Raw genomic sequence first — 20221 nt, forward strand, 5'->3', positions numbered from 1 at the left:
GAGCAAATCAGACAGATTGGGTATGTCTTCAAGAACCGCTGAACTATGAGATTTAACACATGAGCCAGGCATGGCACATGTGTCAGTCTGCTGAGTTGCAGAGCCGCCACCAGGTTACGGCTGTTGTCACACACAACCATGCCTGGCTTCAGGTTCAGCAGTGCCAGGCACAGATCAGTGTGCGCCATGATGCCCTGTAATAGCTCTTGGGTGGCGTGCATTTTATCGCCTAGGCTCAGCAGTTTGAGCACCGCCTGCCGTCGCTTAGCGATGGCACTGCTGCTGTGCCTAGAGCTACCGACTGATGGCGCCATGTCCACAAATGGTAAATCGGAGGAGGAGGTGGAGGAGGGGTGGGAGGAGGAGGAGGCATAGTAGGCCTGAGAGACCTTGACCGAGGTAGGCCCCGCAATCCTTGGCGTCAGCAGTATATGACTAGCAGAGGCAGCAAATGACACAGGGGAAGGAGCAGTGGTGGACCCGGCCGGAGGTGAACGGCCTTGGTTCCATTGAGTGGGGTATTTAGCATTCATATGCCTGCGCATACTGGTGGTGGTTAAGTTAGTAGTGGTGGCAGCTCTGCTGATCCTGTGTGGCACAGGTTGCACACCACAGTCCGTCGGTCATCTGGTGTTTCTTTAAAGAACCTCCAGACTTCAGAAAATCTAGCCCTCGCCATGGAAGCTTCATTATGTGAAACATTTGGTGCTGATGCACCAGCTCTGGCCCTGCCTCTCCGACTGGCCCCACCACTGCCTCTTCCAACCTTTTCTGGTATAGGACTCACCTCCATCTCAGAAGCACTGTGTTCACCCGGCCTATGAACCCAGCTTGGGTCTGTCACCTCATCATCCTCCGATCCCTCAGTCTGCCCCCCCCCCCCCGAACTTCCTGCCCTGACAATAACTTCACCACTGTCTGACAACCGTGTCTCCTCATCGTCCGACACCTCTTTACACACTTCTTCCACTATGTCAAGAAGGTCATCATGACCCACAGACTGGGACCGGTGGAAAACCTTGGCATCGGGAAAGAGCTCATCAGCAACCGGACAAGTGGTTTGTGACTCTGGGAAGGGTCCAGAAAACAGTTCCTCAGAGTATGCCGGTTCAAATGCCAAATTTTCCTGGGAGGGGGCAGACTAGGGGGAAGGAGGTTGAGGTGGAGGAGCTGGAAGAGTGCTCACTTGGGTAACATAGGTGGACTGCGTGGAAGACTGACTGGTGGACAAATGGCTAGTAGCACTGTCCACAATCCACGACATCACCTGTTCGCACTGTTCTGGCCTCAACAGTGCTCTACCACGAGTCCCAGTAACTTGAGACATGAAGCTAGGAAGTGTAGCTCTGTGGCGTTCCCCTGCTCCCTCATCAGCAGGTGGTGTCTCACCCTGCCCAGGACCCCTGCAGTAGTTGGACGCCCACACCCTTGTCCTCTACCCCTAGCCCTCGGGTTCAACATTTTCAGAATTAAAGTCTATTATATAGACAAAACAGAAATATAAACTGTAAATGTTTTTGTGTTTTTTTTTATCTTTTGTTTTTTTATTTTTTGTGTTTTTTTGTTTTTTAAATTTTTTTATTTTTTGTGTATTTTTTATAGAATAAAACGTGCAGAAGAAATCACACAGCAACCACAGAAGATGATGATTGCTATGGCTAGTTTCTAACCTACACTGACAGCACAGCACACAGGATTTTGTGCTGTGCCTGTGACTTTCAGTTTTGAAAAAAAATAGACTGTGCCTAATTCAATCAAACCCCTAATAAATTGTCCCACTTAGGTGTTTGAGATGGATATGTGTGTCACTAAGAGCTAAATATAACGTTCCCAAGTCTCCCTGCAAATTCGTTACAATATGGTACTAGCTGCACTACTAGTGCCAGCAAGCCCAGCCACAAGCAAATAAAAAAAAAATAAAATATAACGTTATTGTAGCCCTAAGAAGGGCTGTTGGGTTCTTGTAGAATCGCTCCTGCCTAACACTATTCTAATAGAACACCCTAACGCTATCCCTGACCAGCAGCAGCTCTCTCCCTAACGGTATCCAGACAGAGAATGATCCGAGCAGCGTGGGCAGGGGCTAGTATATTCCAGGGTCTCCTGATCAGGCCAGCCAACCACTGCTATAGACATGTAAGTGTAGAGATGTCTAGCTAGGCTGCAAAGGTTACATGTGGTTCTTCTTGGGCAATCCTTAGAAATGTGTCCTGTCACCTGGCAATTTTTGATGCTTCCTCCTTGCAGGCCTTCATCACGTGCCCTTCTTTGCCACATTTCTGGCAGGTCTGCAGCATGTCCGGGTAGTAAATCAGGCCATAGGAGTTCCCCAGCGTAAACGACTAGAGCAGGTGCTTGAGTCCGTTTCTGCCTTCCGGGTCCGGGGTGAGCCGGACAGTCGCCGACCACTTACCCATCCAGAGGCCGTAGCAGTTCAGGAGTTTCGTGGGCTCCTTCACCAGTATGTCGAACCTCTTGAGAAAAGTGTTGATGTCACAGCCGGGGGTCCGCAAGTTCCACATGGACACCGTGATCTTCCTCTCTTACCTTTACAGCAAGCAGTTGCCAACAAAGTTGGAGAAGGGAGAGTACAGGGCCGCCACTTTGATAGTTTCCCGATATCTTCTACAGACGCTCACCAAGATGAATGTCATGAAGAAGAGCCTGGTAACCATGGCCTGGATTCCGAAGCTGTCTGAGGCTTGGATCCCCTGGTCCAGCAGCATTTAATTGCAGTACCCTTCTTTTGTTATGTCCGGCACCCTTCCGTCTACCTACTTCAGTCGCAGCGCCACCATGTCCCCCATGTATGGTGGGAGCTTGGAGGGTTCTGGGTTGGAGGAGGTTTTAGGGGTTGAAGCAGCTGCTGGGACCTAGGGTTCCTCTTCGATCTTCTTTTCCAGGGTGTGCTGCGTCTTCTTCAGTTTCTTTGTTCCGATGGCTTTGCTTGAAGAGGCCATGGCTTCTTTCAGGATTCCTCCGGAGGTGTGAAAGATCTTCCAGGCAGGCTTGCAAGAAGGGGCAGAGTTATGCAAACCTTCCCAAATGAGTTCTTCTCAAAAAGCATCTTCATTTCTCTTCAGGTGAATCGAGAACTAAGCTTAATCTGCACAACTAGCAATGATCACGCCTCGGATAAACCTTGTGAGCTACTGTACTGCCGCTGCGCAAAGTACTGTTTTAAACCTGGTTGTGTCTCCTCAGTACAGCGCAGGGAACTGGTTTGGCTGTGTGAGAGGCTATTGACTAGGGTCAGACAGTAGGTGTTCTTCTTACAGAGACATTGCCAATTAAGGACACCTTAAAGGCATGTGGAGACTTAAAGCCATAGATCCTCCACTAGGGAATTCTGGGAAGTATGCAAATACATTTCCAACGTGTTAAATGGAAAAAAATTGCCTCCTTTTGCTACCTTGAAAGGCAGCCCCCTTAACACCAAGTATGACCTACTAGAGGTTAAAAACATGATGTATGATTAACCCCTTAGCGCTCTGCGCCGTAGCTGTACTGCGCTGAGTCCCGCGAATAGCGCTCAGCGCAGTACAGCTACTGCGCAGAGACGATGCCGGTTCAGCGCTGTATAGCAGCCGAACTGGCATCGTTAGCCGCGGGATTTCAATGGTAATCTACCGTTGACATCCCCGGCTAACACCCGCGGTCGGAGTGGGCTCCGATCGCGGGTGTTTAACCCGTTAAATGCCGCGGTCAACGCGACCGCGGCATTTAACATGCCTTCTGGGGGTCTTTACCCCACGATCGGCCCCCCCGCACCGTTTTCGGGGGGGCCGATCGCTGTTTTGGCACCTCTGGGGTCCGATCGGGACCCCAGAGAAGCCTGGAGGGTTTACCTTTAAGATGGCGCCTGTGACGTCATCTTAAAGGCAAAGTGTCAGCCTATGCATCTGCATAGGCTGGCACTGATAATACCCTGCAATACATTAGTATTGCAGAGTATTATCAAGAACAAGCAATCAGATGATTGCTTGTTCATATCCCATGGTGGATCATGTAAAAAAATGTAAAAAAAAATGTTTTTCAATAAAAAATTACTTTATAAATCACTAAAAATGCCCCTAAGCCCCAAAACATATAAAGAGACATATAACACTCAAAAAAGTCTAAATCATAACACAAACCCCACATATATAGTATCACCGCGTCCGTAACAATCCATAGAATAAAACTAAATAACTATTGAACCCATATGATGAACGCCGTAAAAAAAAACGTTAAAAAACTGCCAAAAATTATGATTTTTACCTATTATATCCCACTAAAAATGCAATAAAAAGTGATCAACAAAACATATGTACTCCAGAATGATATTTTTGCAAAGAACAACATGTCCCGCAAAAAACAAGCCATCAATCAGCTCTGTAGCCAAAAACGTAACAATGTTATGCCACTTGGAAGACGGCGATGCAAAAATGATAGATTTTTCCCCACATTAGGGTTTTATTTGGCAAATTTAGTAAAACATAAGAAAAAATATTCATGTCTGGTATCCCCGTAATCGTATCGACCCATAGAATAAAGATAACAGGATTATTAGGCTATACGGTGAACACAAAAAAAAAAAAAAAGTAAAAAATCCAGTACAGAATTGATGCTTTTCTACTCATGACCTCAAAAAAAGTTCCAAAATTTTCAACAATAGGTGATACCAACCCCAAAATGGTAACACTGGAAAAAGCATCTCGTCCCGCAAAAAAAATGCTGTCACATGGCCCAAATAACGGAAAAGCGAAAATGTTATAGCCTTCAAAAGGGGGCAACCAGAAAACTAAAATCCTGGCAGCTGCAGGGTGCTCCTTCCCTTCTGCGCCTTGCTGTGCCCCCATAACACAAGTAATGTCCACATGTGGGGGGTCGCTGCACTCAGGAGAAATTGTAGAACAAATTTTATGGTGAGTTTTCTCTTTTTATCTTTTGGAAATGTGTAAATTTTAGGGCTAGATGAACGTATAACCGACAAAATTTGACCATTCTAAATTTCACCGCCATTTTGATTCAATTACTATGAAGATCTCAAGGGGTTAACAATCTTTGTAAATGCTGTTTCTGATAGCTTGAGGGGTGCAGATTTGAAAATGGGTTGGTTATATAGGGGGTTTTGTTGCTACATATGTAAAATTTGATTTCAAACAGTATTTATCCCCAAAATAGTCAATTCCGAAAATACGGAAAATCGCTATTCGATTTGTAGGCCGCGTGACGTCAAAATAAATTATCCAAACATTTCAAAAATTATGAAAATGTAAAGTAGACAAATGGGAAATGTTATTCTGCAAGTTATTTAGGTGGTAAATTTATCTGCCTGAAAACGCGGTGATTTTGAATTTCGAAAATGGCAAATTTTTCTAAAAATTCATCATTTTTTTCTTTTTTTTGTAAATAAACGCAAAACGTATCAGCCAAAATTTACCACTAAAATGAAGTACAACATGTGGGGAAAAAACAATCTCAGAATCGCTTTGATAAGTAACAGTGTTCAAAAGTTATAACCATATAAAGAGACGCAGGTCAAATTTAAAAAAAAAGTTGCGAGCCTTAACCTGCAAACAGGCTGCGTCCTTAAGGGGTTAAGCCAAACCAGTACAGTATATCTATTCCAGAAGGAACAGACTCCCAACTGTTTATTTTACACATGAACGCTCCTTGACGTACATGTCTGTCATGGGTCTGTTAAGAATGTATAAAGATGACTCACAAAGTCAACAAGAGTACTAGTTTTTTTCAACAGTTTCACCACATTTGGATTTTTTTTCCAGCTTCCCAGGACACATGGAATATTCAATACCGTCACTTGGAAGTACAATTTGAAATGTCAGCAAAAATCAGTAGTACAGGTGATAATATTACATTTTCTTTAATCCATTTTTTTCTCTTTTTCCTTTTGCATTTATCACAATTTGTAAACCAGCTTTCCCTCTGTACTCACACTTTCAGCAGATAGTATCGCTTTATAGTCACTTTATTCTATAAACTTCATACAGAGCAGTAATATTAAATATTCCTCAGATCCGTATGGATATCTACACACAGTGTAGAATGGCTGCATAATTTACTAAAATCGGCTTGTTGTAGATCCTGTTGTGATTCTGTCCAGTGCTCAACCTTTGTATAGAAAAACGTTGATTTCTGCAGCAAAAGTGAAATGCCATCAATCAAATACACTACAATACAACTGTATTGCACTGCAAATAAGCTGTGTGGAAATTCGGTGTGGCAAATCCACAAGCAATCCGCAACTTGTGCAGATAAGGTAAATGTTAGTCTCCATTTTTTATCTGCTTTCAGAAACACTGTTCACTGCAGGACACGACAGATTAAAAAATATAAGACGGATAAGTATTTTTCTTTAAAAAAACATATTACAAAGTTTAATCCCTTCTTGACACGTGATGTACTATTTTGTCAAGGCATTGGACAGGGTGTATAAAGAGGGCTCAAGGGGCATATTGCAGAAAACACAGATTGAGAGTGTAAACCATTTATATGCCTTTGGCAATGCTTCTGACATCTTGGATTAGTTTGTCACACCTCCCCCCGTTGATTAGTTGCTATGAACTCCCACGTTTCTCATTCAAGCCTGATCTGCAACCAACTGCTGGAGGCAGTTCAAATCTGCCCATTTCCCTAGAGCTGATATAAAAAATTTATAAAATCATGAATCATAAACATGTTAGTATGACCAAGTCAAAAAATGCTTGATCTATCAAAACATAAAAATGATTATTCTCGGAAATAAACCGTGTGCCTAAAATTAACCCCTAACTGTACAAATTACCACTTTTTTTGCATTTTGCAACATATAGAAATTAGAATAAAAACATAAAGTCTTACAGTCTCCAAAATGATAGCAATGAATAATGTTAACTTGACGACAGACGCTACTGTCAATTTCTGAAATAAAAATAATAATCAGAAATTGCTTCAAAACACTTAAACGGGTATTCTCATTTTAGCAAATTGTTATTTTTTGTATGATGAAAAATTCTATAAAAACCTATGTTTACTTCAAGTGGACAGAAATCTGACAATAGTTACGCAGATGCGTGGCTTGTTACAACAAAGAACTCAGATTTCTGTCCACTAGCTCTGTCCAGCAGACCTGATTCAGCTCAACATCTGACAGCCAACACCCCAATGTAACATCCGCGGTCGGAGTGGGTTCTGATCGTGGGTGTTTAACCCGTTAAATGCTGCTGTCATAGCTAACGCGTCATTTCAACTGCCATCCCACCCCATGCACTGTCTTCGGAGCCCTGAGGTTCGATCAGGACCCCAGGCCTACCTGCCGACAGTGCCTGTAGAATGGCGTCTATGATGTCATCTTAAAGGCACAGTGTCAGCCTATGCACATCAGTATTGCAGAGTATTATCATGAACAAGCAATCAGATGATTGCTTGTTCATGTCCCATGGTGGAACTAGTAAGAAATCAATAAAAACTCCATAGCAACTCGTAGAATAAAAGTAAATAATTATTGAACCTGCACGATAAACGCAGTTAAAAAAAACTTTTAAAAACCCACCAAAAATTATGATTTTTACCTATTTAATCCCACCAAAAATGCAATTTATAGTGATAAAAAAATATGTACTCCAGAATGATACTGTTGCAAAGTACAACATGTCCCACAAAAAAACTAACCATCAACCAGCTCTGTTGCCAAAAAAGTAAAAATGTTATGCCACTTGGAAGACGGCAATGCAAAAATGATAGATTTTTTCCCACATTAGGGTTTTATTTGGTAAAAACGTAAGAAAAAATATTCAAGTATGGTATCCCTGTAAACGTAGTGATCCATTGGATAAAGATAACATGATTATTATGCTATACGGTGAACTCCAAAAAAAGAAAAAGTAAAAAATCCAGTACAGAATTGATGCTTTTCAACTCCTTCCCTCAAAAAAAGTTCCTAAGTATTAAACAATAGGGGATACCAACCCCAAAATGGTAACACTGGAAAAAGGATCTCATCCCACAAAAAAATTGTCATCACATATCCCCAATAATGGAAAAGCTAAAATTTTATAGCCTACAAAAGGAGCCAATGAGAACTAAAATCCTGGCAGCTGCAGGACACTCCTTCCCTTCTGCATCTCGCTGTCCACCCATAAATAAAATAACGGTCACATGTGGGGGGTCTCTGTACTCTGGAGAAATTGTAGAACAAATTTTAAGATGGGTTTTCTCTTTTTATCTTTTCGAAATGTGTAAACTTTAGGGCTAAATGAACATATAACCAACCAAATTTGACCATTCTAAATTTCGCCACCAGTTTAATTTAATTACCATAAAGATCTCAAGGGGTTAACAATCTTCCTAAAAAATGTTTCTGATAGATTAAGATATGAAAAGGTGTTGATTATATAGAAGGTTTCTTGATGTTAAATATCTAAAATTTCATTCAAAACAGTATTTATCCCCAAAATAGTCAATTCTGAAAATACGGAAAATCGATATTCAATATGTAAGCTGCGTGACATCAAAATAAATTATCCAGACATTTCAAAAATTATGAAAATGTAAAATAGACATATGGGAAATGTTATTTAGCAACTTATATAAATGTTAAATCTATCTGCCTGTAAACGCAATGATTTCGAAAATGGCAATTTTTTTAAAACATTAATCATTTTTAATTTTTTTTTTGTAAATAAATGCAAAACTTATCAGCCAACATTTACCACTTAAATGAAGTTCAGCTTGTGAGGAAAATCTCAGCATCGTTTTGAGAAGTAACAGTGTTCAAAAGTTATAACCATATAAAGCGATACAAGTCAGAATACCAAAAATGGGGCTGAGCCTTAAGTTACAAAAGTATTTTAATAGATTGCACATATTAAATTGCTAATTGCTATGAAAGAAAATAGATGTATAAAATCATAAACAGTGGTCATATTTTTCTACCAAAAATTAACATTTTTGAGATATTTGCAATGATTATTTTTGATTGTAAAAAAAATCAATACTTCCAACCCTTTTAATATGTAAATAGTCATATTTAGAGATGGGCGAATTTGTTAAAATTTGGTTCGTCCTGATTCACCAAATTTTTGGGAAAAATTTGATTCGACCCAAATCGAATCATAACAAATCACGTTAAAAACAGGTATTTTCTGGCTGCAGTGAGCCTGTTGGGTGTTGTAGAATGTTGTGCCATGCTTAAATATGCATAGGGAGCATGGTTTGGTCTTCAAACAATGCTGTGTTTTATATGACACGCACATGAAAGCCACCGCTCTTAGAATCGCTTCACTCTTCACTTCCATGTGCACTTACATAGGCCAACTTCACCAAATAAGTGAAGCGGTAACGCAGCCTGACAAGGTAATGTCTGTGCCAGCTCCAAAGGACCAAGCTGAGGGCCAAGATCCCACTATATCACTCTTTTTACATTGACAGCAGATAATTCCATAGATTATGACAGAACCTGTTCAGTTAAACGCGGATACATGTAGAACCCCCCCAAAAGAGTCGAGAGGGTGTCGCAGTAATTTTGCATTGACGTCACTGATCATTTTGCCCTGCTTTTCACCCGTCAGTGTCCTCTTTCAATCGGTCAATAATCCATCAGTATTGCTAAAGCCAAAAACAAACAGGAGTTGATCCAGAACAGAGATGAGCAGTAAATGGGATACTTGCATGTCCTGTGTGTTCTGTATCGACTCCTGTTTTGGCTATCAATCCTGAAGCTTTTCATCCTTCTGACAGATGAAATGAAGGGGAAAACCAAATAGTGGCAACGTCATAAAGTGGTGGAGGGTGAAAACAGCATTATGGAAATCACAGGGTTTTCCTGGGAGACAGCAGTTGGCAGAAGCATGAGTAGGCTGCAGAGTGGCACAATCACAAATAATGGAGGTGGCAGAAACATGGTAGGCCACAAAGTGGCACAATGATATAGTGTGAAGGTGGCATCAACAGGAGCCCACAGGTGGCAGCAACATCTTGGCAGAAACAACAAGAGGCCACAAAGTGGTACAATGTTAAGAGTGTGGAGGTGGCGGCAGAAGCAGCAAGAGCCCACAGTTGGCAGCAATATGGTGACAGCAACATGGAAAGCCACAGAGTGGCAAAATTATATAGTGTGGAAGTGGCATCAGAAGCAGCAACAGGAGGCCACAAAGTGGCACAATGATAAGAGTATGAAGGTGGTGGCAGAAGAAGCAGCAGCAGGAACCCACAGGTGTCAGCAAAATGGTGGCAGTATTAGGGAAAGCCACAGAGTGGAACAATGCTATAGTGTGGAGGTGGCATTAGTATCAGCAGGAGCCCGCAGGGTGGCACAATGATATTATGTGAAGGTGGCTTCAGCAGCAGCAGGAGCCCACAAAACCCACAGCAGAGGAGGCCACATTGAACAATGAAGTTTGAAATTAATTTGAATTAGAAGAATTCAAGGTAAATTTTAATTTGTAGATTTGAGACGCCACATCCATTATACATTACAGTTTTCCTGAAAATATCAGGTCTTTGACAAAAAAGGAACTGCAAAGGTGGCGCCAACAGCAGCAGCAACATGGTGTCAGAGGTGTGGAGGTGGTGGCAACATGGTAGCCACAGCGTGGAACAATGATATAGTGTGATGGTGGCATCAGCAGCAGAAGCAGGAGCCCGCAGAGTGGCTCAACTATATAGTGTGGAGGTGGCATCAGTAGCAGCATCAGCAGGAGCCTGCAGAGTGGCAAAATAATATAGTGTGAATGAGCATCAGCAGCAGCAGGAGCCCGCAGGGTGGCACAATGATATGGTGTGGAGGTGGCATCAGAAGCAGGAGCCCAGCGAGTGGCACAATGATATAGTGTGAAGGTGGCATTAGTAGCAGCAGCAGCAGGAGCCCGCAGAGGGGCACAATGATAGTGTGAAGGTGGCATCAGTAGCAGCAGGAGCCCGCAGGTTAGCACAATGATATAGTGTGGAGGTGGCATCAGTAGCAGCAGCAGCAGGAGCCCGCAGAGTGGCACAATGATATAGTGTGAAGGAGGCATCAGTAGCAGCAGGAGCCCGCAGGGTGGCACAATGATATAGTGTGGAGGTGGCATCAGCAGGAGCCCACAGAGTGGCACAATGATATAGTGTGAAGGTGGCATCAGTAGCAGCAGGAGCCCACAGGGTGGCACAATGATATAGTGTAGAGGTGACATCAGCAGCAGGAGCCTGCAGAGTGGCACAATTATATAGTGTGAAGGTGGCATCAGTGGCAGCAGGAGCCCACAGGGTGGCACAATGATATAGTGTGGAGGTGGCATCAGCAGCAGCAACAGGAGCCCACAGAGTGGCACAATGATATATTGTGAAGGTGGCATCAGAAGCAGCAGCAGCAGGAGCTCGCAGAGAGGCACAATGATATAGTGTGAAGGTGGCATCAGTAGCAGCAGGAGCCTGCAGGGTGGCACAATGATATAGAGTGGAGGTGGCATCAGTAGCAGCAGCAGCAGGAGCTTGCAGAGTGGCACAATGATATAGTGTGGAGGTGGCATCAGCAGCAGCAGGAGCCTGCAGGGTGGCACATTGATATAGTGTGGAGGTGGCATCAGTAGCAGCAGCAGCATGAGCCCGCAGAGTGACACAATGATATAGTTTGAAGGTGGCATCAGTAGCAGCAGGAGCACAAAGGGTGGCACAATGATATAGCATGGAGGTGACGTCAGAAGCAGCAGTAGCAGGAGCCCACAGAGTGGCACAATGATATAGTGTGAAGGTGGCAGCAGCAGCAGCAGGAGCCCACAGAGTGGCACCATGATATAGTGTGGAGGTGGCGGACCATTACAGTTCCTGGTAAAGATGGTAGGAGGCAGATGGAGCAACTGGCAGCAGGCGGGTGGCGGCATCAGAATAGTGGCTGAGGCAGGTAGTTAGAACCTCGACTCATTTCTCAACGTTTGGTGGAGGTGTTATGGCTGATCTAATCTGATGCATTAGGCATTGATGAGTTGAAATCCTAGCCGATCCAAGCCTGATTCATCTTGACAAAGGTCAGTCTCTCCACATTAGTGGTGGACAAGCGGGTTCTCCTTGGGGTAACAATGGCCCCTGCCGCTCTGAAGCCATACTACTGGCTGGGCAGGACAGCTTCTCTACTGCAAACTCCGCAAGTTGCGGCCACGCATCAAGTTTGGCTGCCCAGTAGTCCATGGAATCCTCTACCTAAGGTGGTAAAGTGCTGTCCAATTAGGCCACCACCTGCTGGTGCAGGATCTGTTCCATGTCCTGCTACTACTGCTGCTCGTGGCGGCTACCCTCCTCACTAGGCGGGTGAAGGAAGTTGCTCAATAAGAAATCCAGACTTACGCTGCTGCTGATGGAGCTGCTACTGCTCCTACCCCTCCCCCCCCAGCTCCCCACAGCAGCCGTGGCAGTAGTACGCGAGGGATCACTGCCAGGAATTCCCCAGTCAGATCTGACAGAGGATGGACAATGGCTCACAAAGACAGCGGCCAACTGTGTGCACAGTATTTCTCTATAGTATGCCAGTTGTTTCTCCCTCTCGGCATCTGAAAAAGTCACCCATTTTTGATCGGTAGCAAGGGTTCAAGAGGGTGGAGAGTCAAAAGTCATCCTTATGGCGGATGTTAACTATTCAGCTTTCACTAGTTAGGCAAAACTTGCTGCTGGCCACCTGCGCAAGTGACTCTGAGGGACTCCCGCCTCCATATCCACTGTATACTGCCACGGTGCTTCTGGGTCATCTGGCTCGTCTTATACCTCCTCCAGATGCTCCTGCTCCTCCTCTTCTGTCACCTGAGTGGAAAAACCACAAATTGCACCAGAGTCTGCCTGTGCTCCAATGCCCTCCTCCTCATCCTCCTCCAGTTCAGCCCCCACCGGACTCATGTGGCCATGAGATGTAGTCTCCACTTCTCCAGTGCACTGACCAGACAGATTTTGCAGCATAAGTTCTAGGACATGAAGCAGTGGAATGACGTTATTCATCCTGCAGTCCTGGCGACTGACAAATAACGTGGGCTCTTCAAAGGGCCTGAGCAAACGGCAGGTGTCACGCATGAGCTGCCAGTGGCTGACATCAATGTTACACAGAGGAGTACTACGGTCCGCTTGCATCATCAAAAGGCGGTCTAAGATATGGAGGCTGGAATTCCAAAGGGTGGAAACATTGCATATCAGACTATGTTGGGGTAGGCCGTTCTGACGCTGCAACTCGAGGAGGGTGTGCTTGGCTTTGTTAGAATGGCTGAAGTGCATGCACAGTGTACTGGCCATTTTTATAATGTCTTGCAGATGGGTGTAAGACTTCAAGAACTTGTTGTCTACCAGATTGAACACGTGCGGCATGCAAGGCGCATGGACCATCCCTCCTCGGTGCAGCGCGGACACCATGTTCCTCCCATTGTCTGTCACTATGGTTCCGATTTTTAGTTGTCACGGGGAAAGCCACACATATATTTCTTGTTGCATGACGTGGAGCAGTCCCTCCCCTGTGTGACTTCGTTCGCCCAGGCAAATCAGGTGTAGAACTGCGTGAAACCGCTGTGCCCTGCACATGTGGCATGATGGAGCAACATTTGTGGAGGCTGAGGTGGTGGTGGAGAAGGAGAAAAAGGAGGCGAACACTGGCGCAGGAGCAGCAGTTTGACAACATGGTGGAGAAAGCGCTGTCTCTTGTGGAAGTTGTTGGTGTGGCTGGGCGGGAAGCACATTAACCCAGTGGGCTGTAATGGACATGTACTGGCCCTGAACATAGTTGCAGCTAAACGTGCTGCTGTGCACCTTGGAAGAAACTGATAAGCTCGAGGACTGGCCCACTTTCTGTTGTACATATTGGTGAAAGGCTGGCACTGCCTTTTTGGAAAAAAAATTGCGGCTTGGCACGCTTTACCTCGGTTTGACACAAGCCATTAGTTCTCTGAAGGGTGCAGAGCCCACGACGTGGAAAGGTAGAGACTGCAGTATCAACAACTTCGACTAGAGCGCGGTCAGCTTCTGCACCTTAGGATGGCTGGACGCATAGAGTAGTCTCTTTGTAGTCGCCTCGCTCAAAGACTGCTGGCTCAATGCGTAGTGAGGAGCAGGAGCATCTGGACCGGGAGATGATGTCAAAGACAAACAGCTCCCTTTGGCAGAGGTGCTGGAGCCTTGACTTGATGAAACAGCATGTGTGCCACTAGGTGCTGCTGCTGCTGCTGTTGCTGCGCCTGCAGGATGGACCACATCTGACACCCGTTTCTCCCAGGCCATTAGATGGTGACGCTTTATTTGTTGGTCGCAAGGCCATGGTGCCAACGTTAGCTCTCTGGCCATGCTTCACTTTCTGCCCGCTTGGCTCCACGGGTGTCGTTACAAAAAACTGCCACACCGCCGAGGTGGTAATTTTACCGCCAACACTCTGCACTGAGCGACTACTACCGCCGCTGCCTCGCTGAGCCCCTGTGCCACTGCTTACTTGGACCTGCAAATCGGAATTTGTACCCTTGCGGACGTTTGGCTCCAGTACTCACACTGCTGCCACCCTGCTGACTCAAGGCCACAGTAGCGACTTGCTGCCTGACGCGCAAGCTGACACTCTCTTCGCCTGACGATGATGAATCCCTTGCTACACCCAGGTCCCAAGTGCAATCAGCTACATCATCATCAATTTGCGTTTCCCGGTTACTGCTACTCTCCTCACCCGTGTCAGTATGCACAGCCTGCCTACTGCAGGAAGCAGCGGAAGTCTGCCCCACCTCTTCACTGCCAAGCAGCTGCTGACTGTCCTCAAACACTTTGTCCTCGCTGAATAGTGATGCTGAGCCCAGACCACCTAGTAGTCTCTGGCTGCTGGAAAGGAACAGTACAGAGACAGTGTTTCTAAGTCATCTGCCTCGTCTTCTACCTCCTGCGGATGCTCCTTCTCTTTTGACACATGAGTGGAAAAACCATAGATTTCACCAGACTCTGCTTGTGCTCCAATGTCCTGCTCCTCCTCAAGTTCAGCTCCAGCCAGAGACCTCAACCGCAGCCCAGATTGCGGAGAAAGTTGTTTTGGACCGTTTCCTCAGGGCCTTGCCGGGTGAGATCCAGCAAGGGGTGGGACACAGGGACTCATCTGATGCCGGGGCACTGTTGGGGTTAGTGGAGAGATTTTGTGCTACCCAGTCCCTAAAAAAGGGAGCCCCTTGTACCAGGGCAGGCCTTAAGGCACGGAAGGTCATGTCACCTATGAGTCCTCAGGCTAAAACCACTACTCATGTCCAGGAGGTACCCCAGGGGAGGAGGAGGGGGAGGCTCCCGCCTCTTGGACCTGCCATGAGCCAGGTCATATTGCAGCCCATTTCCCCAATTCCTCAGAGCCCATTGACTGCAGTTCTGCCATAAGGGTTTCTCTCTATGCTGCCCCAGTCTACACAGCTACTAGTCTTGACTACTAGCGCTGATGAGCCACCTGTGTAGGGTGACTTTTGCAGGGCATCCAGGGTTGGCCCTGCTGGACTCAGTCGGGTGACCTTGATTAATGGGTCCCTTATAGATCCCAAGCCAGTCACAGGGTGCACAATTGGTGTCCTGTGCATCCATGGGGACATAAAGGACTTCCCCACTAAAGTTATTAACTTCCAGACCTCCTGTTGAGAGACGCTACATGAGGCAGGGGTTGTCATGAACTTGCCCCATGACCTTATCTTGGGACGGGACTTCCCCATGTTCTTGAATTTATGGCGGAGAAACCAAGAGTTGGGGGTTCATTCTCCAGTGTCGTCTGGTCAGATCTCAGAACCCGAGCCTAGTGACCCAGACTCAGGGGTTCCTGCCGTAGGGGTGGCCGCCATAGAAGAAGATGGTAGTTTAACATTTCCCCTAGATGTTATGGCAGGTGAAACTGATTTGGTAGTGACAGGGCCGCTGTTGTCAGATTTGGAGGTATCTCGTGACAACTTTGGTAGCGCACAACTCCAGGACTTCACTCTGGTCCGCACCAGGGAAAACTTAGTAGAAATTAATTGAGTACCTCAGCACAGAGGTGCTGATAAGTTGTTTCCTTGAGTGGTGGTTAATTAGGAATTATTGTACCGAGTTGACAAGGTGTACGGTGAAACCCGGGAGCAATTAATGGTTCCCCAGCCATATCGCCAAACGGTATTGGACCTCGCACATAAGCATGTTATAGGAGGACACCTAGGCACCACAAAAACACTGGAACACATCTTGCAGCATTTCTATTGACCAGGAGTGTACGATAAGGTAAAAAATATTGTGAAACTTGCCCTGATTGTCAATTGCATGCACCCATGGTACACTTTCGAAGTCCGTTGGTACCTCTGTCCATTATTGAGGTACCATTTGAAAGGGTCGCTATGGATTTGGTGGGTCCTCTGGTTAAATCTGCTCGGGGGCATCAGCATATTCTGGTAGTCAAGGACTATGCTAACAGATATCCTGAGGCCATCCCACTATGGCACACCTCAGCAAAATTAATTGCTAAAGAATTGTTTGCCATGTTTTGCCGAGTAGGACTACCAAAGGAGATCCTCACAGATCAGGGAACCCCTTTCATATCAAAAGTCACCAAGGAGCTATGTGGGCTCTTTAATATTAAACAGTTACGCACCTCTATGCACCATCCTCAGACGGATGGATTGGTAGAATGGTTTAACAAAACTCTAAAGAGTATACTAAAGAAGGTGGTAAACAAGGATAGGAAGGACTGGGATGTACTGTTGCCATATTTAATGTTCGCCATCCGAAAAGTCCCACAAGCCTCTACTGGGTTTTCACCGTTCGAGTTGGTGTACGGCAGACATCCCAGGGGCCTTCTAGACATAGCCAAGGAGATATGGGAACAAGAGCCCACCGACCACAAAAGTGTAATAGACCATATTGCAGATATGCAATACAGGGTGGCGACTGTCATGCCCATAGTCAAGGAGCATATGGAGGAGGCACTAAGAACTCAAAGCCGGGTTTATAACAGGTTATCAAAAGTAAGGACCTTTAATGTCGGTGATTGGGTACTTGTGCTAGTCCCCACTGTAGAGAGTAAATATCTCGCTAAATGGCAAGGACTGTATGAGGTTCTAGAGAAAATAGGAGAGGTGAACTACAGGATACGTCAGCCCGGATGGAGAAAACCTGAGCAGACTTATCATATAAATCTGTTAAAGGCCTGGAAAGACAGAGAGACTCTGCTTACAGAGATGGTTCTGGCTAGTCCACCTCCTGTGATACCCTCACAGGCTGCAGATAAGCCTGTAGCAAATGCAGAGGTGCGAATAGCTGATGCCCTTACCAAAAGACAACAGTGAGAGGCTCGAGAATTTGTAGCAAGAAGATGAGTTCTCAGAGTTGCCTGGTTACACATCTGTAATTAAACATGATATTGACACTGAGCCAGGGGTTAAGGTAAGATCAAGGCCGTACAGAGTCCCTGACGCCAGATCGACCACAAACCCCAAGAAATGTGCGCTGGGAATGGAGGAGACACACTATTTGGGGTATGTGATCGGTCGAGGTAAAATTAAATCTCAGGTCAACAAGATCGACGCTATCCATGGTTGGCCTCAACCAGTGAGCACTAAACAAGTCTGGGCGTTACTGGGCATCGTTGGGTACTACAGACGGTTTATACCAAACTTTGCCACAGTATCCGCTCCCCTGACAGACCTGCTGAAGGGTAAAAGATCTGTCATGGTGCGGTTGAATGAACAAGCAGAAGGTGCTTTTCAGGCATTGAAGTCTGCGTTGTGTGGATCTCCCGCCCTCATTACCCCAAACTTCAAGGAAGAGTTTACTGTGCAGACGGATGCGTCAGATGTAAGGCTGGGGGCTGTCCTGTCTCAGGAGGTGGATGGAGAGGAAGACCCCATTACCTACCTGAGCAGGATACTCATCCCAGCAGAGAAAAATTACAGTATAGTAGAAAAGGAATGTCTGGCAATAAAATGGGCATTAGAGTCCCTAAGGAACTACTACAGTTCCGTCTTATAACTGACCACTCTCCTCTTTCATGGATGAGTAGAATTAAGGAGAAGAATGCCAGGGTCACTAGGTGGTTCTTGTGCCTCCAAAATTTCAGCTTTACGGTGGAGCACAGAGCTGGGAAACTACAGGGCAATGCGGATGCCTTGTCCCGGATGCATTGTTTAATGGCATAAGTTTTCCCCGGTGGGTCTGAACTGAGGGAGAGGGTAAGTGAGAAAGTGAGAGGTGTCATTTGGGAGAACAACTATCTGTCCTACAGGCAGATAAAAAGTACATGGTAAAAGCCCTGGATTTGTCTGCAGTAACCCAAGGGTTAATGCAGACATGTGGTAAGCAGGAGAAATCTGTTTGGTCTATGTTGGCCTAGCTAGCATAGACAACTTTGTAATGTCAGTACTGGGCCGCTTATTATGGAGTAGGGGTAGACTGATAGTGGTACTCCTACTCCATCTGGGCGTCAGTCCTGGGTTTCTGTATAGCCTACAGGTGCGGGTCCAGTAGGAGAGGCACTACCTGGAGAGCTGAAGGCTGGACCGTGTTCACACAGCAAAGGTAACTGAGTGCCTCCTGATATTTTGCTGCCCAAGAGCAGCCTGGTACATGTATAGTTAGGTGCTGTTATTATATTAGGCAGTGCCAAGCCGGGCAGGGTTTATTTTTGTATTTTGTATGTGCCTAAGCCAAGGCTGAATTTGTGATTTGACAAAGAAGTGTGAATAAACACTTGATTTTGGACTTTAACTCTGCGTGTGTCTTTGCTTCCTGCACTGCTACAAGGCATCTACCAGAGCAATTCCCCACAACCCCAAATAGCAGTTCTTTTTTGTTTCTGAGGTCAATAGGAAGAAATCAGTGTGAAATCCACATACTTTCTGCAGTAATTTCTGCTCCTTATCCTGGTTGTCAGTTTTTGTGCTTCTGTATATCATAAATTTCAATTTGTTCTGTTAATTAACGTAGATCTGTGTCAATTCAACATAGTTGATTAACCAAAACCCCAGTCAAGAGTCCGTGGGTTTGTTAGATACAACCGTTAACCAGCCTCTGTCCTGTTCGTTTCCCTCAGCCAGAGATCTATTAGATGGTCTAGGCTAACCGCCACTATATAGCGAGGGTGAATTCTTTGAGGACAGTCAGCAGCTGCTTGGCAGTGAAGAGGTGGGGCAGATATCCGCTGCTTTATGCGGGAAAGTAGAGATGTGGAGCGTGGCAAAGGAAGTTAAGTACATACTAAGACCTTTGAGGAGGATAGCAGTGACAGGGAAACACAAATCGATGATAATGTAGCCGATCGCACCTGGGAGACGGGTGAAGCCAGGGATTCATCATCCTTGTTAGGAGAAGAGGGTGTCAGCTTGTGGGTCAGGCAGCGAAGTGAGCAGCAAGTCGCTACTGGGAGAAATGTGGAACAGATGTGGTGGTCCATCCTGCCGCAACAGCAGCAGCACCTAGTGGCACACATGCTATTTCAGCCAGTTAAGGCTCCAGCACCTCTGTCGAAGGGAGCTGTTTGTTTTTGTCATCATCTCCCGGTCCAGATGCTCCTGCTCCTCACTACGCATTGTGCCAGCAGTCTTTTAAAGAGGCGAGTACAAAGAGACAACTGTATGCATCCAGCCATCCTAAGCTGACCTTGCAGCTTGGAACTCTCTCGTGAAGGTGGAGAGTTCCAAGCCGCATTTTTTTTCCCAAAAAGGCAGTTCCAGGCTTTACAAATATGTAGAACAGAAGGTAGGCCAGTCCTTGAGCTTATCTGTCAGCTGTAGCTACAGTCAGGGCCTGTACATGTCCTTTACGGCCCACTGTGTGAATGTGCTTCCCGCCTAGCCACACCAACAACTTGAACAAGTGATGCCGCTTTCTCCTCCACGTTGTCAAACTGCTGCTCCTGCACCAGTGTGCGCCTCCTCCTTCTCCACCACACCTCAGTACCCACAAGTCTAAGTGCTTCTCCCTCATACCACATGTGCAGGGCACAGCGGTGTCACGCAGTTCAACACCTGGTTTGCCTGGGCGAACAAAATCACACACAGGGGAAGAACTGCTCTGTGTCATGCAAGAAGAAATCAATCTATGGCTCAATCTATGGCAGTGAAAACTGAAAATCGGAACCATGGTTACAGACAATGGGAGGAACATGGTGTCTGTGCTGCACCGTGAAGGGATGGCCCATGCGCCCTGCATGGCGCACGTGTTCAATCTGGATGTAAACAGTTTCCTCAAGTCTTCCACCCATCTGCAAGACATTCTAAAAATTGCGCACTGTGCATACAATTCACCCATTCTTACAAAGCCAAGC

At 45.9% G+C, this 20221-nt stretch overlaps 1 protein-coding gene across 1 annotated transcript in view; it reads right to left on the minus strand.

The window, feature by feature from the left end:
* Positions 1–2873: 2873 nt before the first annotated feature.
* The window catches only part of LOC140122851 (protein unc-93 homolog A-like), a 147677-nt gene continuing 130329 nt past the window's right edge, over positions 2874–20221 (minus strand). The window contains exon 9 of the mRNA XM_072144097.1: positions 2874–3008. Coding sequence (XP_072000198.1) covers positions 2874–3008 — 135 coding nt within the window. The remainder of the gene's footprint in view (positions 3009–20221) is intronic.

This window comes from Engystomops pustulosus, chromosome 3 (genome assembly GCF_040894005.1).
Source record: "Engystomops pustulosus chromosome 3, aEngPut4.maternal, whole genome shotgun sequence".
Classification (NCBI taxonomy): domain Eukaryota; kingdom Metazoa; phylum Chordata; class Amphibia; order Anura; family Leptodactylidae; genus Engystomops; species Engystomops pustulosus.